Source organism: Perca flavescens, chromosome 4 (genome assembly GCF_004354835.1).
Source record: "Perca flavescens isolate YP-PL-M2 chromosome 4, PFLA_1.0, whole genome shotgun sequence".
NCBI classification, from domain to species: Eukaryota; Metazoa; Chordata; class Actinopteri; order Perciformes; family Percidae; genus Perca; species Perca flavescens.
Genome location: NC_041334.1, coordinates 20,102,125 through 20,121,569, shown reverse-complemented (window position 1 = coordinate 20,121,569; position 19,445 = coordinate 20,102,125). Strand labels below are relative to the sequence as shown.

At 38.8% G+C, this 19,445-nt stretch overlaps 3 protein-coding genes across 4 annotated transcripts in view; all 3 read left to right on the top strand.

Moving 5' to 3' along the window:
* itga7 (integrin, alpha 7) overlaps positions 1-4,467 on the top strand; it is a 36,590-nt gene extending 32,123 nt beyond the window's left edge. For both annotated transcript variants that reach the window (XM_028576643.1, XM_028576642.1), the window contains exons 23-25: positions 774-872; positions 1,125-1,250; positions 3,768-4,467. In XM_028576643.1, the coding sequence (XP_028432444.1) occupies positions 774-872; positions 1,125-1,250; positions 3,768-3,923 (381 nt within the window). In that variant the 3' untranslated portion in view covers positions 3,924-4,467. The remainder of the gene's footprint in view (positions 1-773; positions 873-1,124; positions 1,251-3,767) is intronic.
* A 5,294-nt stretch (positions 4,468-9,761) lies between these two features.
* Positions 9,762-11,905, top strand: npffl (neuropeptide FF-amide peptide precursor like). Its single transcript, XM_028574735.1, has 3 exons — positions 9,762-9,908; positions 10,698-10,813; positions 11,785-11,905. Exons 1-3 carry the CDS (start codon positions 9,762-9,764, stop codon positions 11,903-11,905), a joined length of 384 nt encoding a protein of 127 aa, XP_028430536.1.
* Positions 11,906-18,284: 6,379 nt separating this feature from the next.
* The window catches only part of LOC114553509 (protein phosphatase 1 regulatory subunit 1A), a 40,966-nt gene continuing 39,805 nt past the window's right edge, over positions 18,285-19,445 (top strand). Inside the window, exon 1 of the mRNA XM_028574721.1 lies at positions 18,285-18,651. Within this exon, the coding sequence (XP_028430522.1) occupies positions 18,571-18,651 (81 nt within the window). The 5' untranslated portion in view covers positions 18,285-18,570. The remainder of the gene's footprint in view (positions 18,652-19,445) is intronic.

The window sequence follows — 19,445 nt, the reverse complement described above, 5'->3', positions numbered from 1 at the left end:
CACACTTTTTCAGCTTAGAATTACAGTAGGAACCGGTAAAAACGCAACAACCTCGCTGTCCTCTCCACCCAACGGGCAGACACACTTCCTCAGCTTAGAATTACGGTGAGATTTATTACAGTAAATATATTACATATTGAACCTTTAAGGCAGTTAAGGCAGTCAGTACTGTGAATATATCTGTCATTTTTTACCATTGAGTCACCTGCAGCTACCTGTTTAATATTCAGTGGGATATCCAAGAATAACAAGAAATATACAACCAACTTGGTGTTTGCTTTTTCTTGACATCCAATGAAATGTTCTTTAGATGGCAGTTATCTTCTTTGGTTTGATTTATATCCACATGAATCAAAATTACAACGCAGAATGTATTACTTATTTTATTAACTTATTAAATTACTTATGTATATGGGTCTTTCATAGTTTTAGCTATCCCTCCTATTATATGATATGAATGATGGTCCAAACTACAAAAGGAAGACCAGGTTATAGAAGAACAGAATTTCCATTTCCAGGTTTTGTCTGATGTGATGGGTTTGCCCAAAATCTATGATGACATTTTATTGGCTGGAATATTAATATATGTCTCAATTAGCTAAAATTTAAGACTAGGATTTAGATTTACAATGTATCTACAAATGTATTGTTTTATTTCACAGTAACTTTAAGAGCTGGATTTGAATGAACAAAGCACAGTATTACTCTGAACAGTTTATGTATATAACTGATAAACTAGTTTTCATTATTGTTCCTCTCTCTCTGTCTGTCAGGAGTTTTCAGCTGTCAGTGCTCTGGAGCTGCTGATCAGAGCCAACATCACTGTGAAGTCCAATATCAAACATCTGGTCCTCAGGGATGCTGCTGCACAGGTACTCGTCACACTTCAGTTCACAGAGCATGTATCCTCAAAATTTTTTTAATTTTGTTATATAATTAGGAATATAGAATGGCAGCACATTTTACATATCCCTACCATATTTAGAAAATATAAAATTAATTAATAATCTGAACATTTCTAAATTTCTTTTACTACACTTATCTTACAGGCAAATGTGACTGAGGCCAAGGAGAAATATTTCTTCTAATTTAGCATTTCTATTGCATCCTCCTTTCCTCCCCAGGTTCCAGTGATGATCTATCCTGAGCCTGGTCTCGCTGACCAGTACTGGATCCCGTGGTGGATCATCCTTATAGCCGTCCTGGCAGGCATCCTGCTACTGACTCTGTTGGTCTGCATACTATGGAAGGTAACAAACACAGGATACATAAATGTCACTGCATTGTGCAGGCTGCATTGTGTAACACTTCTACTCTCTATACAGCTTATTTTGCTATGTGTTAAAGTCCCAAAACAATGAATAAGGATTCACTTTAATATCAAATATTGATTTATGTAGTCCAATGGCCTATACATGAGAGGTCCTTACAGTGTAATTGACTTTATCCCTGTCACCCTATTGGCCATTACGCTGGCATTTTCTCATTACTTTCCATGGTAGTCCAATTATTTCTATCTACTTTGTTCTATTCTGTATATTCATTTTATTCCCTCCAGCTCACTCTCATCTGTTCCTTTCCTCTTTTGTTTGTCCTCTGTGTGTCATCCTTTTGGTTTTGTCTCCTCTCGCTGGGAACTCTCTATCCATTTCCTCTGTTTTACTTTTCCTGTGGTTATCTGTTGCCCAGTGTGGGTTCTTCAAGCGCAGTGAGCGGCGCCGGCACTATGAGACGGAGTACTACCGCGCCCATTTGGGGGTCCAACCCTCGGAGGCGGAGAAGCAGGCATCAGAACTATGATATTAAAAATATTTCACTCTGGCCTGCTCTCCCCTCCTCGTCTCCCTCCAAGCGGTAAAAATGCTCACCCACAATCGCCTTGTTTCTCAATGCATTGTAGTGTAGCTGGTGGTGTTCATTACAGTGTGAAATATTACCAGATTTTGGTACAATTAATAACAAAAACACTCAGATGTGGTACTTTATTTTTATTGTACAGAAATTCAGAGGTACAAACAGATACATAAAAAACAACAAAAAAGAGAAGATAACACAAAACAAAACTTTATTGTGGTTTTATATTTTATTGTAATCCCACAAAACTTAGTTAGCTAGCTTATGATATTGGCCTTTGTATACATTACTGCTAAATTAAGCCATGTTTCCATCAAACACTTTCAGTTTAGTATGTAACACGTACATAAACACTAGATATGTTCTGTGTTTCCACAGCAGACAGTACTCTTAAATGTTACTGGTTGGTAAGAGTTGCGTCAACCTCGTAAGTAGCATGTTGTTTTTAGTTTTTACATTTCCTCCTGCATTGCTTGGATGTGCAATGAAAGAAATGGACAGCAACGTGCTAAGAAACGAGCAAAAAAACCTTTTCATTTCTCATTGCTCCACTGAGTTTCTAGCTCAGTCTTTGGTATTGGATCTGTGTGTTAGATACCTCAACAGAGTGGTGAATGAAAAACAGGACTGAATGGAGAGGTTCTATTGGTACCATCTTTAACTTTTGACAACGGAAATGCCAAAATAACCTTTCTAATGTGTAATGAACTGAACCGAATTGAATCTGACTGGTTGGTGGAAACAAGGCTTTAGGTAACAACAGGTAGAATGTCAGGCATGCTAACGTCAGCAACTTAGAATAGAACAGACACACTCGATTCCTCACACTTTGGCTGATGTGCTTTTGTTTTGGAAGGGCTAAAATACCATCAACTATAGTCACGTGAAGTGCTTCAACATTATTTGAGTAAATTAACTCAAAACTGATTCCTATTATCAAGCATTATTGTGCCTTTTTAATCTGTGCTTATTGAACACCATCCAGCCATCTCTTTTACATGGATTTTCAGATGCCTGCTGTGCTGTGTGTTGTGCCTTTGCTGTTGTTGTCACAGTTTAATAATCTACACTTGTTCCTTCTGGCACCAGTCTATGGACACTATGGTTTTCATGATGTGCTTGTCATGCACTTTTCAATCTATTAACACCACTATTTAACTTGCATCTCATGACCAACTGGCTTTTCAGGTGCCAGAATCAACTTGTTATTATTATCAGCAGGGTTTTTTGTTTGCATTAATATGTGCAATTTTTCTTAATGGCACTTTGGCAGTGTGTTGGGATGTTAATCAAGGACACTTATGCTGAATTTGAAAATGTAGAGCATGTGGATGTGCTTTTTGGGTAGATGTGTCTTTTTATTACGTCACTTTGTGGGTCATCAGATAATTACTTTTTCTTGTCATCTGTCAGTGAAGAACTAGAACACATTACAGTACAATGGAATAAATGAGATTACTCTTACTTGGCATGATATTGCGAAGTAGACCAAAGAAATAAGGGCTAACAAATCCAAGGGATTTACAATTGCATTCTTAAAGGTGCTCTAAGTGATGTGACGCGTTTTTTTAGGCTACAACATTTTTCGTCACGTACAGCAAACATCTCTTCACTATCCGCTAGCTGCCTGTCCCCTGAACACACCGTGTTCCGTTTGTGGAGCCTCAGCTGTCTTCAGAGACCGCGTTTTTTTACAGTGTGTTCAGGGGACAGGCAGCTAGCAGATAGTGAGGAGATGTTTGCTGTATGTGATGAAAAATGTTGTAGCCTAAAAAACACGTCACATCACTTAAAGCACCTTTAAATGACATCAGTTCATTCTTTATTTTTTCCTTCCTTCCTGCCTTTTCATCCCTCTCTCCCTTTCTTCCTCTATCTGCACTCCTGCCTGCTTTTTTATACTGTGCCAACAGTGTGGCTTCTTCCAACGGGCCCACTACAAAGACAAATTGCCTCAGTACCACGCGGTGAAGATTCCTCGCGAGGACCGGCCACAGTTCCAGACTGAAAAGTCAGGAGTTGTCCATAAAAAGGAATGGGCCACGCACTGGATCGACGGGACCTCGTAACTTCCTTCGAAGCACTGACTGACAAAATAAATTAAAATCACCATGTGTGGCACGCATGTGTCTTTGCATTGGAACTAACGGACTAAAAAAAGTGCACACAGACTGAGATCATGACATCTTTTGCACTCCACTGTGTCAGTACTTGCATATCGGTGGCCTGTTACACTGTGACTGGATCTATACTCTCCCATGCTGTAGCCCGCTGATGGCCAGCCTTGCATAGTCTATTTATATTGTGCAGCTATATCAGTGTGTTACAGTACATACTGAAGGCCAACACCAATATTAGAACCAGTCTAGCTGCTCACATGCTTTACAGCCTGCCGCCATGCACTTCACTGTCTGTCATCAGGACAGGAGAAAAAAAATCATGACTCAAAGACATGCATGAATGCACAAACATACAGTACAGTATAATCTTAGATGCATAGACACAATGGACATTGTTGATGAAGAAGCCAATGCCCGTGACAAATACTTTTTTGCCTTAAAGCTCCATTGTGTAATGTTTTAAGTTGATTCTTAGCAAAGAAACCTTTGTTCTTTCACAAATATGTGCTAATTCATGTGTAATTACTTCCACCAACTAATCAAAGTATTCTCGTAAGCGTAGAATCTGACATTCAGAATCATTCAGAATACATGAGCGAGTCGCTCGTATGTATTCTGCCATGTTGTGCGTCCATATTTAAAATACATTAGCCAAAGAGGGACATACCTCCGCCTTTCGCGCTTTTACACTCAGTGGCACCGTGACAAATGCCAGGGGGAGATTACTCGATCTGCCGGCAGATTTGAAAGCCTGTTGAAGATGGAGTATCGCGCTGATACTTTACTAACATTAGCTTGCATTCGTTTGGGATCCTGATAGCTGATGTTAGCAATGAAATGGTACCAAAATAACGAAAATGTAAAACTATTATTACACTGGAAGGAACACTTAGACAAAGTGGTACTTCTTGGAATAATACGGCCACCGTAGGAGTTAAAACGCGATCGTAATGGGACGGGCTAGAAAGTAATATTCAGGTGGTTGTCATATACAATTTCACCGCTAGATGGGAGAAATTCTTACACAATGTAGCTTTAAATACTGTAAGACTGATGACTGATATGGGCAACGAAAAAACATTTTTTTTTTAATATAAAAGATGTTTTGGGGTTTTCTTCTAGTTAGCACTGGTAAACATTGGGAAATGTCAGTATGTAAGATATTAGTTAAGTAATGTGTTGCTGAATGTGTTGTCTGGGCTTGCTGATTTTGTATATTCTTATTCAAGAAAAATTGCCTTTTTGTGTCAATTGCCTTTTTAAACTTTTTGTTAATATGCCAGTCAAATGTGCTGTACATCAATAGTTTATTACCTGAGTGAACTTGAAGAAGAAAACCACAAAACCCCCTATGACAGCCACAGCACTGTAGTCGCAGAAAGACCAAATACGTAAGCAAAGCTAAATATAAAAAATTTAAAATATGGTCAGCACATTTGCTTTGTAAGCATTTCAATTTTTGAACCAGTGTATTCAAGTATTATGTGTGAAAACATGGCCTCAAATTAAAAACTTTCTGAATTAGATAGGTCATGATTATGAGGTTTTCAACAACACCACCTTTATGTTATCTTTTTACTAATATGTAAAAAATATTTTACCAGGAGACCTTTCTTTAAATAGTTTTAAAACGTTTTAGTTGGACTATATTAACCTGCTTGTCACACTGTTCCTGGTACTGTACTCCAGTCACACCAGCCAGGGTAAGATAGTGCAGTCATTTCAGTACTGACGCTTCTAACTGCATACAAGTGCCTTATGGTAAAAGTGGCAGATTGTGAACTACTGCTAAAGAACACAAGGCGATTTACAAATTGAATCAGGCTGCCCTGAAGCATCTGTTGGACACCTGTGAAACATTCCTCCAACACTTAAACAACCTGAAGGGAGGAGAGAATTCTAGAAGAGCAGAACATGTGGGCAAGGAAGCAGACAAACTTTCTTTGGATCTAATTTGGGTCAATGGAGGGGCTGTGAAGCATGAAGAGTCAGTTTGTTTTTAAGGTATTGCTGGACAATCTTGTATTAGCTGCATGAAGCCTCTGTTGCTGTTCTAATCTTCCCCTTTTTGCCATGACTCTGTGTTTTATTTATTTTAAGTTTGGCTGCACTGTTTTAACATTGTAAATAAAATAAAAGGAAATAAACTCATCCGATAAGTTGTGTCATTATCAGTGGAATTTTAGCCAGTTGTACATCAGTTACTAGTTAACCTGCAGTTCACTCAGAGAACACAAGATGGTGGCAACAGTCTGAAAACTGAAATACTGCTTTGGTACTATTTGGGGTTGTTTATGAAAACAGAACTGTTTATGTGATACACAAAAGGAAATAAAGACTGATATAGTATGTAAAGCTTCAATTTTAACAAAAAGAATACAAGATAATAACAACACTTAAGTGAAACAAGATCAGGTGAATAGGAAACTGATAGCAGTTCTGTCATATATTAATATCAATCATCATCAGGATATGTCACAGGACCTCAGCCTGTGCTCTGGTTCATAAAAGAGCGTACAGGTCAGCCATACAGACTTGAGGTCAGACTGACCTGAGCTTTAAACCCTAGGCTCATTTCCTGTTCTAACTGGCTTCCAGCTGGGAGATGATACAGAATATTTTCCTTTTGGGCCAGTTAAAATCCCTGCAGCTATGCAGCTGAACAAGTGGGAGGTGTCAGAGAGAGATGTTTGACTTTACATGTTGCAGCAGAGTAAAAACAGATTGGATGTAGATGACCTCCAGATCTGGGGAGGATATAAATGATTATATATTTTGCATTGGAAGAATATCAAACTCTGTACTCCAGGTTTTTTAGCCTCCATCTTTATGTTCGAAGACATAGTTTTAGTTCATTCAGATGTATATTTATTTATGACACATGGGCAATATTTAAAAAATCAAATATCAAATTATGTTTGACTTAGTACCTTGTGCAAGCTGTTTGTTTGTTTGGAGCTGTGTAATGGCACATTAATGTTTCTTAACATCTTCCATGGGGGGTGTATGCAGATGAAGATGAGGATTTAGTTATAGTGACTGAAAATGTTTAATTGACATTTGATCAAACCCAATCAGTATCCATCTGTTATTACTTCACAGCTAATCACATCAAACTTAAAGTGAACACATTTGTACCATATTACAATCCAGTACAACATCTCTGCCTCTATGACTGTGTCAACACCAACATATCATTACCGCCATCATAAGAGTAGACTTCATGGCAGGGTGGTTGTATTGGATTGCATTTGACTTTACAGCGGTACCTAATGAAGTGCCTACTGAGTGTGTACATACTAAACATACATGTAACGTTTTATTATCACATGAGTGAGTGAACTCGATTTTTCTTTGATCCAAAAGCTTATGATGTTATTATAGTAATGAAAACTATGTCCCCTTACAATCTTCAGATGTCATCCTGGTTGCCATGGCAGTTAAACAGGGACAGTTAGACGTATGTGTGTGTGTGTGTGTGTGTGTGTGTGTGTGTGTGTGTGTGTGTGTGTGTGTGTGTGTGTGTGTGTGTGTGTGTGTGTGTGTGTGTGTTGCAGTCTAAGCGGATTGTCACCCATTAGGCACTTTAATGAACCAAATCTGTTAATGTCTCATCCAGTATTGGGGAAGTGACTAATTATTACAGGAACACACACACACTGTAAACACACGCACACACACACACACACACACACACACACACACACACACACACACACACACACACACACACACACACACACACACACATTTTATTTAAGTCCACTTGAAAAGAATAATTTACAGGGACATAAATATAATAGATGCAGTTAAATACATATACAAAATCATGGGCCATTGGCATACAGCAGGTCTTCATAATATTAAGCATACCCCTCCGTTCTAATGGGTATAAGTAAAAGCGTCTTCGCCATAAATGGTGACTGCCTATGCTGGAAGGCACCGTTGGGAGGCACTGGTTATGGTTATGGTTAGGGTTAAGGTAAATGTTAGGGTTAGGTGCCTTGAAGACAGCGTTTGCAGCGCTGGAAGGAGCAGTTGGGGGCAAAAAACACCATCAAGCAAAGCAGACAGAGCACAGTACTTTGCTAGCCGTTTAGCCCTCTCTTTGGGCACCCCAAGCTGACGAAGCCCTTTTACAACCAGCCTATGTGTGTGTCCTTAGCTGCCAAATATGAAAACAAAAAGTCTGCACCTATAGACCAGCTCTGAGATGGTGTTTAGGAGTGGTTGATATTAAATTACCTTGGTCAAAAAAGCTTCCTCCATGCTAGGATCAAAGGTGCATTGCAACCTCTAAAATGAACACCTGACTGGACTCCTCATTGATCACAACAACATCTGGTGTATTAGCAAGCAGGTGTGAGAAGGTATCAGAGTTACTATTGCAGTGCTGGAACATTGATGGTTTTACACAAGAATTTTTGTACATTCTTACTGATTCTTACGTCTTAGATCTACTATTTTGTCATGACACACACACACACACACACACACACACACACACACACACAGACACACGCACACAAACAATGGTCAAAGATAGAGACAAAGTGAACACATATGGCACTAATAAAGCAACTGTCACTCTCACAAATCATAGCAGAAAATAGTGGAAGCTGACATTTTACAAATGGATACAAGTACAAGTAATTGTTTCCTTTGGGAGAAGCTTCTTTCCGAAATCTCTTCATCAGTATGTTACAGTAAAAGAAAAAACTAATTAAACCGCCTCTAGTGTGTAAGCACAGGTTTTGATGACCCATAACATTATTATCGAACCATGGTGTGCTCTACATTCCTAACAGTAACCATTTGGAGAGAGAATGTGTGAAGCCTTTTAAGTGATATTTTTATATGCTCCCATTACTGTAATACAACTAACCATTTACCCTAAAATTAAGTTTATATATGCTATGAACATAATCTTGGACAATTCATCATACACTTGTAAAATGTAAACGTAAAATGAAAATGAAGATCAACAACATTAATATGAGACACCATTGCATAAGATACAAACTCTGCAGTTGATCCTTCACTGATGAATGAATCAGCAACATTATTGTAAAACCTGAGGTGTGAGATGAAATTGTTGAGATATCCTCTAGTTTAGAGACATTGGGAGCAATATACATATAAAAAAAACTAATAAGCGGTATGTGTAAGTAATGTGTCACTCTCTTGTTTGTTTCTTTTAGAATTATTTTGTGTCTGCTTTGTTTTGCTGCTTTCTTAGGTTCATTACATTGTTGCCTAAGATCACTAAAGTTGTCTGGACTAATCTGTTTATTGTTAGCGTGGTTTAATGGGTGATGAGTGTTCTCACAGATTGTTGGTCTGTACATGCAGTGCGGACTATTGGGCAACTGGGACTGGTGGATCAGAGTCCATTTGCAGGGATTTATCTGTTTAATAACTGGGCGAGTTATGTTGCATTACCCTACGGGCTACATAATAACGCACTCTGGCGCTCAGTCATCACTAATGCCCTGATCCTGCTAAATGGACCTGGTTAAGTCTCATATTAGGGGGCTGGTTCTTCCTCCATCCTGTCCCTTGTTCCCCTAGGTACAGGAGCATCCTTCTCCAGCTCTGCTTGGGGAGTGACAATGAGGTGTATATAAGACCCAGTGAGGATGTTACCACCACTGAAGTTAGCCTGGACACTGCAGAAAGAAGACACTTAACCCTGACCAGGAGCCAAGCCTTTTAAAGTCCACAGGTATAATAGGACAACCAAAATCCTTCCTCAGAATTCATCTGACCTCCCTTCTGTTTGAGATGATGGACACAGCTGCTCTGGTGACTCTTCTGGCTCTGGTTGTGGCGATGGCTGGCGTCAGTCAGGCTCTTCACATCCAAGGCAGTCTGGACAAAAATGACATCCTGCCAGACTCAGAGGAGAACATCGTCGACCACCTGCTGGGGCTGGTGAGACAACAAACCACTCACAGTCTTTAATTTAACCTGTTGTAGCAAGGACATATATAACATTATTTATGTGTGTTTTTCCCATTTAATTCATTTTACATCCGATTTGCAAAAAATAGTTTTGGCATCTGAAAATAAAAATCTAATTTTGAGACATATCTAAGGCACACACGTGTTAAATATTTGTGTGTCTCTAGGCAGGATTTAAAGTCTGTCTGCTGTGCCACACAGACTGAATGAAAAAGTCTGTTCACAACCAGAAGTCATGCCAACATTTTCAGAGAAGTCTGTCACTCCATTTAATGAAGTATGTAAATGACATTTGAATCCTTTTATCAAATGAGACAAGCTAAATCACACAACTCTCATTTAGATTTCAGATGGTGTTCCTCTTCATGCAACGGTGTGAAATACTGTGATATATTCTGGGGTTGACAGTCAGTCAGAGCATGATAGAGCAGGAGGATTCAGATCATGAGGAAAATTATAAGGTTTTCTCACTGTGGTGTGAAGAGACAGACAGATTTATTTAGCATAAAGATACGGGTGAATGGATATTTGAGTGGTACATTGTTCTGCCTTTGCACACTGATATTCACATCTCACGATCCCTTGCCACAGCAGGACTAAATGACTGGAGTTAGAAACCCTGGAGATTGTGATGCAACCCAAAATTGAAGTTACACTTGATGTTGTCCGGAGATATTTTTGTGGGGTTTTCAAAAACAGAATACAAGCTTTTTGATGCATGGCTTTGCATCTGTTTGTGTGTATGCTGCTGTGCTCCAGGAGAGTGAAAACACAGATAACAGCATTGATAATCGTCTGCTGACCGCAGTGCTGAGAGCTCTGCTGCTCGGATCTCAGAGAGAAACCAGGGACTCTGTCCTCCATCAGCCACAGAGGTCAGTACCATTAAGAGTCTGTATTTGTCACACACGTACATTACAAACAATCATACAGTAACTAAATCTATAAGACTTTTCACATTTTGATTATTAATTGATTATTATTAATACATGAATATTTTCATTACAGAACACTGCTGCTTAGTTTCTTGATTAATTATTTGGCCTGTAAAACATAAAAAACTGAAAAATGCCCATCCCAATAGAGTTCAAGGTGATGTCATCAAATGTTTTGTCTTGTTTTAATCTGATCAACAATATAAAGGCCAACGATTTGATTTACTATAATGTATGACAAGAAAAAGCTGCAAATATTCACATTTTAAGAGAGTGAGAATGAATGCGTGTGCATGAGCAATGATTGACACGCAGTTAGACACGCCCCCTGGCCCTGATTGGAGGATCTGAACAGGGAGCAGTAGATTTTTGCAAATCTCACTACAAGCTGTAGGTGGTGCCAGAGGATCTGGATTTTTTTTTAAATTACCTGCCTAATGTATTTCTACTCAAACATAGGGTCAGTTTCAGCAAATATGACAGAAAGTTAGTTTTATAAGTCTTACCTACTGCATCTTTAAACAAATATCAAAATAGGTTTTCTGTCACCCAACTAATCATTTACTGATCGGTGCAGCTCCACAAGCAGATTTGAATGTAACCCATTTGCAACTATTTTCCATATCTGAATTTTAAAACACAAAGTATCATTTTTAAATAGCATGCTTGAGATTATTTGTATAAACCTCTCTTTTGGCAAAGACTAGATCATGTTTTGAACTGAAATTGTGGTCTCAGCCTTGAGTGTTTAAACATTAACACTGTTGCCTCTTTAACCCTGGACCTACATCCTATGTAACACTCCATCCTGCTGTGATCAGTTAAACAAAGTTTGACAAACACAAAAACAAAAAAGTGATTTTTTTTTTAGTTACTTTAAATTACATCAGTAAATTTCTCCTCCCTTGCAGGTTTGGCCGTGGCTCTAGAGATCAAGTAGTGTTGGATGATCAGATACATTCCCGCGACTGGGAGGCTGCCCCCGGTCAGATCTGGAGTATGGCCGTGCCCCAGAGATTCGGCAAGAAATGATCGTCAGGAAGAGCCACGCATCAACGTCCTGGGATAAGGCCAAGCAGTGGGCAACTGTGGAGAGACAAAATTTGAATGGATAAATCTGAATTATATATTTTTTTTCAACACTGTCCCAGCCCATTAGGCCTTGCTTGACACGTTTAGTTAAATATGACATGAGTTTCTTTTTTCTGATTTCCAACAAAAAATGTTGAGGGGTGCCTTTTAAGGTAATTCTGAGCAGACCTCATTTTTCCTCATTGGAATGTTATTTAGGACCAAAAGTGTTTGCTGTAAATTGATTGCTACATTTTTTGTTATTCTTCTGTTTTCTGGTCAAATAAAAGAGCTTTGAATGTATATATATATATATATATGTGTGTGTGTGTGTGTGTGTGTGTGTGTGTGTGTGTGTAAAATAATCAATGTACAATGAAAAAATTACAATATTGAGTACTACACATCATCTAATAATAATATATTTGATATCTTGAGATTGACTTTTATACAGTATTGTTAAAAGTCTAATCTTTTAGTTTTCCGATTTATTTGGATTTGGTTGCTGGAAAACCTTTGTGGCGTAACATCAGCTCAGTTGTAATTGTTTAGAATACCCACAAATTATTAGCTGGATGTCTATGGCACAGTTCCATATGTGTTGAGTATGCAGAAACATGAAACTATTGTCACAAGAAATTGTATTATCATTTAAACACTAACAGCTGGAAATTTCTACAGCATGGACATCTGCTAGAGCACATAAACATACACAATCATTTTTCTACCACATTAAATTTGCTTGGCTCGCTCAGACATGGGAGGACACACAGAAAGATATGTACTGCAACGCATATATGAAAGACAATATCTTGTTTGGAAAGCTATCACTGGACATTTATCTCTATAACCCAGAGACAGCTGTGTGCTGGTTTCATGGGACATGGAGGGAGAATGTTTTAATGTGTTTTCATCTATTTAATGTACATTGATATACAGACCTTTTCTACAGACTAGCCGTGGCAGTTGTGGTTTTGTGTGTGTGGTAAATTTAAAAGCCACCTGGGGAAGCAGCATGCAATAAGCTTCAGCGCTAATTAAAACACAGCAACATGCAATTACTCTCCGCTTTCACGGCTTCCGCAGCCAATTACTGGGAAGGAAAGCACGCCAGTCCCTCTTAGGAAGTCTTTTATTAGCCTGACCACTCAAAATGAAGAATAACCAGTGATGATTGGAAACTATTGACAGATTTTTTTTTTTTACTTCAGTCACTGCTGACCCATCTGTTTGTTGTGGTTTAATCAATGCACATTGTTGCAATATTTACAATCACAGGCATAGCGTATCTTTTTTTCTAGTTATCTCTCTTACACCATCCATTAAAGTTTTTTAATGATGTTGGGTCTGGGAACTCACCATTGGCAGGGCTCAATCCAAAGGGTGGGATAAACAGTTGTCTTTCAAATTCCCTCTGCACTCATAGCCAACCAGAACAACGTATCCGGTCGGCAAAACTCTGAACACATCTTCCTTTTTTAAGACTGACTTCAGCGCTTAACTCCAAGTCTTCCAGCGTCGCGGCCAAAGCCGATTCGAAAAGCCGATTCGAAAAGCCGATTCGAAAAGCCGCTATTTGCCAGCAGCAGCAGCCACCTTCTTTGTTTTCAAGTAGCAGGGAATTCACACGGAATCGTCGCAACTTTGCCGTCCTTATGTTAAGCCCGCCCACCGACTCCACACACGATGTGATTGGCCTGACCAGAATTTGGTTTTTCCAGCTCGCAAGCCAACAGAGAGTTGCTAGACTGACCCTGGCTGCAAATTACATATACTGCCGCTAGGGTGCGTCTAGATTTCTAGACTAGGTGTTTACATGTCTGCCACCAGATTTTATCAACACCATAGTGTCACAACCGTGCAAGTTGCAGTCACAAACTTTACATGTGTGTAGTTGAGATCAAAATGAAGGCAGAGTTCGGAAATGGGTGTGGTCTGATTAAGGGCACCGGAAGTTTGATTTGATTTGATTAAGTTTATTTTGAACATGTTAAAAATAACAAATAAAGTAGGGGGTGGGAAGTAGGGAAGGGGCACCCCACTTTTTCGTCTGTCCCGATTTGACGTCATTTGGTCACCCACTCGCAAGATGGTATCTAGTTCTTAATATTTCTAAGCAATATGACTTATTTTAAGAGACTAACAATGAGTTGGCAAAGTCGCTAACTGCCATAATGAAGGGGGTTGCTAGTCTGGGCTAGCGATTGGACTGTTATTCACAAATTGTTGATTTATTTAGCTACTGTTTATTTAAATGTGAATTTATGTGCATTAAAAGGCTGAGAGGAATCTGGATAACCCACCACTCGTTAGTCTAAAACTAAAGATTGAAAAATACTTCAAATAAAGCATAAATCTGATCTTTTTGTCACTGGTTCAAGTTTTTCAAGTGGCAAATGGGCTCATTGTTGTGACCGACTACAACGCACCATGTTAAGGTGAAGAAGAAGCATTACTAGAAAACTTACTTGGACAAGCAACACAAAGGTGAGATTTATGCTGTATTGGCAGGGTTTTCAAACAGTATTTTTCAGTTACACAGGAGAAAAAACCTTAAAGGGACAAGAAAAGCATATTAGATACAACAACATAACAATCATTTAGAAAACACAAATAAGTAATACAATATACAAAACACGCACAAAGACAAAACCATCTACCTAACCTGCCTAGGTTACCCAACCTCATTGAAATCAAGGGAAACTAATCATTTGTATAGAGAAATAAATAAACTATCAGCTAATTTAAAAAAAATATATATTCAAAGAGGGATCCCCCAACAGGATGTTTCAGAGGGCAATAGGTGTACACTTGTGCAGCAACAAGGGCAATGACAATGACATAAAAAATAAATATGAGGTAACAAGAAACATGTTGAGGCAAAAATATAAGACAAAGAGAGGAGACAGAGAGCAGTGTGTGGGTGCTGTTGATCACACAGCTGGAGCCTCTGATCTGCACAGCTGAGTTAAAGAAAGATTCAACTTATCTGAATTTCATGAGTCTGCAGGGGGTTTAAACAAAAAGCCTGTGTGCAGCAATTATAACAGACAGAGAAATAAGGAAGACTGAGAGAGAGACAGAGAGAGAGAGAGACAGAGAGAGATACCAATTTTTATTGTCACCTACTGTATGCAGTAACTAACAAAAAATATGAACTGCAGTAACCTTTTAGATACCATGTCCTTCTTTATCTACTGTATGGCTCGCTGACCTTTCCTCAATGGTTTTCACTCATGGTCATCATCTTGGAAGGCAGCCATCTTGAACTGTGGAGAGTGAAGTCTCAGCCCTCAGCCATTAGCGGCCAACGCCATGACACAGCACAATTTGTCACACAACAAACTTTAATGGCTACAGGGTGAGTGAAGGATCTTGTGTATGAAAAAGCAATGTCAGTGTCAAGGGTAAACTGCAGAGGTTTGCTCTCCTGCATGACTAAAAAGCGCAAATAGTCATTTTACTTCACAGCTAAATAATTTGCAAACCATGCTGTTGTGTTTTAAGATTTTTTCTACCATTCCAGGAAGCCTTTGTTTTCCATTCATATATTCATATGAAGGGAATGTCTATTAGCAGACTAAAATTATAAAATGTATTTTTCATTCACTTACTAGAGTGCAGCTCAGTATTGTAACTGGTGGCTAGGAGATATAGAAAGGATTTTAAAAAGCTTCCAGTCATCAGTGGCAGAACTGACTGCACTGCACTCAGTCGATGAATAAAAAATTGATCTGGTGCTTCCTTTGATTTTACATGGTCTTTCTTGATTGGAGTAAATCATGTTTTTTGTCACTTTGCAATCCTTGACTTTGTGTTTTACCATCCTATAAGTTGCTACGAAGATTGCTACGGTTTGGTGAGTTTGTATTTTCCACATTGTTCAAGTAGCATGTTTGTTGAGCTACTGAGTAACTAAAATGTCGAGGCTCTGTTAAATGGTAGTCCAGGACTGTGATACATAGTATGATGGTTGTGAATCAGGGTCGAGCAAGTTTCTGTTGATAGACTTTCCAACCATATTTATATGAATGGAAATCAATGTCTTGAACAGTTGGAAAAATACAATTAAAACCACTAGTATGGTCCTTAAAGAGAGCAATGTAGATTTTTTTTTTTTTTAGGAAGCTAACTGACCATGACCTCATTATGCAGCACACTTCTATCTATTGTAAGAGATAATTTGCTGAATAAATTAAAGCAGTTTGCACTATACAATTTTACCAGTGTTTTCCTGCAGGAAATAGGTTGCATAAGAGAATATGCAGCCAGCTGTTGTCATCTCTCTCTCTCTCTCTCTCTCTCTCTCTCTCTCTCTCTCTCTCTCTCTCTCTCTCTCTCTCTCTCTCTCTCTCTCTCTCTCTCTCACACACACACACACACACACACACACACACACACACACACACACTTCTCTGCTTTGATGGCAATGTTTTATTATCACTCTTACTCTTTCACTCGCAGCTACAAGAAAAAGAGAAAATGTGTCTTTTGTGACGGTTTGTGCGCAGTTCTAGCGGAGCAACATAATGGTTGAGTTAAAAAAAAAACATTAAGATTCTGATGTTGTTTTTATTTATTCATACATGAATGTAGAGGGAGGGAGTTCTTCAGGTCAGATGATGGAAATACTACTTACTGTTTACTGTAGGTCTTTCCCATCCAGTTTCTATTAATGTGGAGTTATAGGCAAAATAAAAACTGCCACTCGACTTACAGTAAAAGACACACATTTAAAGGCACCCCTGTGGCTCAGTAGCCTGGGGCTTGTGCCATATGGCCATAGTGTCCCTGGTTTGATTCCAGCTGGTGACCTTTGTTGTTGGGGGACCCCACTCCCCCTCCCTTCCTTGCTCTATTCTCATATTTCCTGTCTGTCTCAACTGTGAACTACCATACAAAGGCAAAATAGCTTATACAATGTTTATTACACTGCTTTGTTGAATATTCAATTCTGATTGGTCAATTACAGCATTCTATGGTCTGTTATTTAACAGGAGACGGTCACTATGATATTTGTGAATAGCAGATCGTTGCTATGAATAACAGACCGTTGCTATGGACGTAGATCATAGACTCTAAAGGACCATTTTTAAATCACTAAAATAATTTTTAAATCAATATTTTGTCTCAAAATATAGATTTATTTTAGTAGGCAGGATAATCTAGAGCAAACAGGTGATTTTAGCAAATTAAAATATACATTATCCCTTACATATTGCTTACAGTCATAGTATATAGTGGTCTAAATGGAACTGTCATCCTCTCTAAATCATCTCTAAAGCTAAAGGCAAGGCAAGGCAAGGCAGCTTTATTTGTATAGCACATTTCAGCAACAGGGCAATTCAAAGTGCTTTACATAAAAATGATTAAAATACAAGAATAAAAGTTACAGTGCAGTATAAGAAATTAAACATTAAAGAGCAGTTAAAAACAGTTAAAAATATAAAAGCCAATAAAATACGAGATTTTATGGTGCTAGTATGGGACAATATATAAGCCGTTGCTCTATACACATAATCCACATAAAGGGATGCTAGTGTAAAAACATCTGTTCATCAGTTTCCAAGATGAGCTTTAAGATTTTGAATTAAATTATATTAAATTAAGGGATTGAACTGTGAGTTAAAACTCTGATATGTTTGCTTACAAAATAATATTTTTCCGAGGATGCAATTGCCAGGTGTATTTTCCATTTCCCCCCAAAATGTACTGCAAATCTGGAACAACACAGCAGTCATATGCCTTAGCTGGTGTCATATATCAGGGCCCAGCAGACGTGTGATGTAGGGACACTTAGGCTCAGAGGCGATCAATAAAGATTGTGCTGGCCAGGCTGCAGCAAGGATAAGCTTTGATGATCGTTTAACAGCTTTCTTATTTATGAAATAGTGATCCGGGTAAAATAGCTGTTATTCATATAAAAACAAACATGCTTCTATATTTGTCTGTGACTTACAGTTAAAATCACTGTATGAAATATTGTCAGAGGTATAGGCCTTTAAGCGTGAGAGAGACGACTCATTCTGATCAAGCCTCAGATTTGAAATAACATTTTATACAGGTTATATTTACGCAGGTGTAGGAAGGTAACTTTAAAAATACTTTCTTCCTACCCATCCAGTAGATAGAGAGAGTATGTCTTTGTCATCCTCTCTCTCCCGGCTGTGCAGGGGCTGCTGCAGAACAGCCCTGATCCCAGACATCCAATACAGACAGAAAGAAATGTGAACAGAGGGTGGGACTTGCGTGAAAGGGAATCAGGCACAGCGAATGAGAGCGAAGGAGAGGTGTTCCTAGCCCAGAATGCCCTTGCCTCAGCGCTGAGAGCCGGGGGAGACAGAGAGGAAGGAGAGTGAAGCTGGGATAGAGACACCAGCAGGTGCTGAGGATAGAAACAAACAGGGTGCCAAGAAAAAGCTAGGTTATCAGGGAAAAGTGTATTAAAAGATAAAACTAAAGAACAGAAAATAGGCAGACAGAAACTATAATACAATCTTAGTTGTTCTTAAGCTGGAGCCCACTTATTTTATGCCATCCTCACTGAGCTCTTTACAATCTCTTTCTCGTACGGATTCTCCCTCCTCCTCTTCGTCCTGTCCTCCTCTTTGACAGACAGAGCCACCATGGACACCGGCAGCCCCAGGAAGATACAGTTCACAGTTCCCCTACTGGACACCCACCTGGACCCAGAGGCAGCTGAACAGGTGAGGAGGAGGGAAAGGAGAACGGAAGCAAGGGGGAAGAAGGAGGAGGTGGTTTGGATGATGTGGAACTCAGGCTTTTAAAGATTTATTTAATGCATCAGTGACATTGTCTTTAAGCAAGATTATTGTGGAATATATTTCAGAGGGATCAGTGTTAATGCTTGTCACAAAAAAAAACCTGAGAAACATTTATTCCAGTAATCAAAGCAAGCGGGTGCTGGCATATAGCTGAGCAACTCAACTGGAATAACTGGAATAACAAGCGCAGTGTGCTGTGTCCAAAATGCTGGAGTACAGTCTGACAAGAAATTGCTGCTTTAGAGAAAACCACATTTTCACAGTTTCGTATTACCTCCTGCACCTAATAAGCATGCTGTGTCTTTTGAATGCAGGACTAAAGTCATTGTGATGAATGATTGACTTTTCCAGTCACAGTGTAGCAGGTTATAGACATGGTATCTCAGCAGTGTTAGAAAGGGGTGTTGCAGTGTATGGATGTGTCTCCAGGGGTATGGTGTTGTTTTGGTTGGAGTGACACACTGCATACAGTGTACAGCTGTGAGATACTGACAAAAGTTGCTTGGAATCACATGATAAAAAAAAATTATGTGGCTCGGTTTAAAGCAAATTGTCACCGGAGGAAGTTTGAAAAGATAAACATTATCACTTATTTTAGGATATTATAAACTCAACATCTATTAAAGACACAAGAGCAAAGAACAAAAAAAACTTCTTCAGTCTTCAGATAATGTAGTGAAAAGCTGTGTCCCATTTTCTTGTTTTTATTAATATAA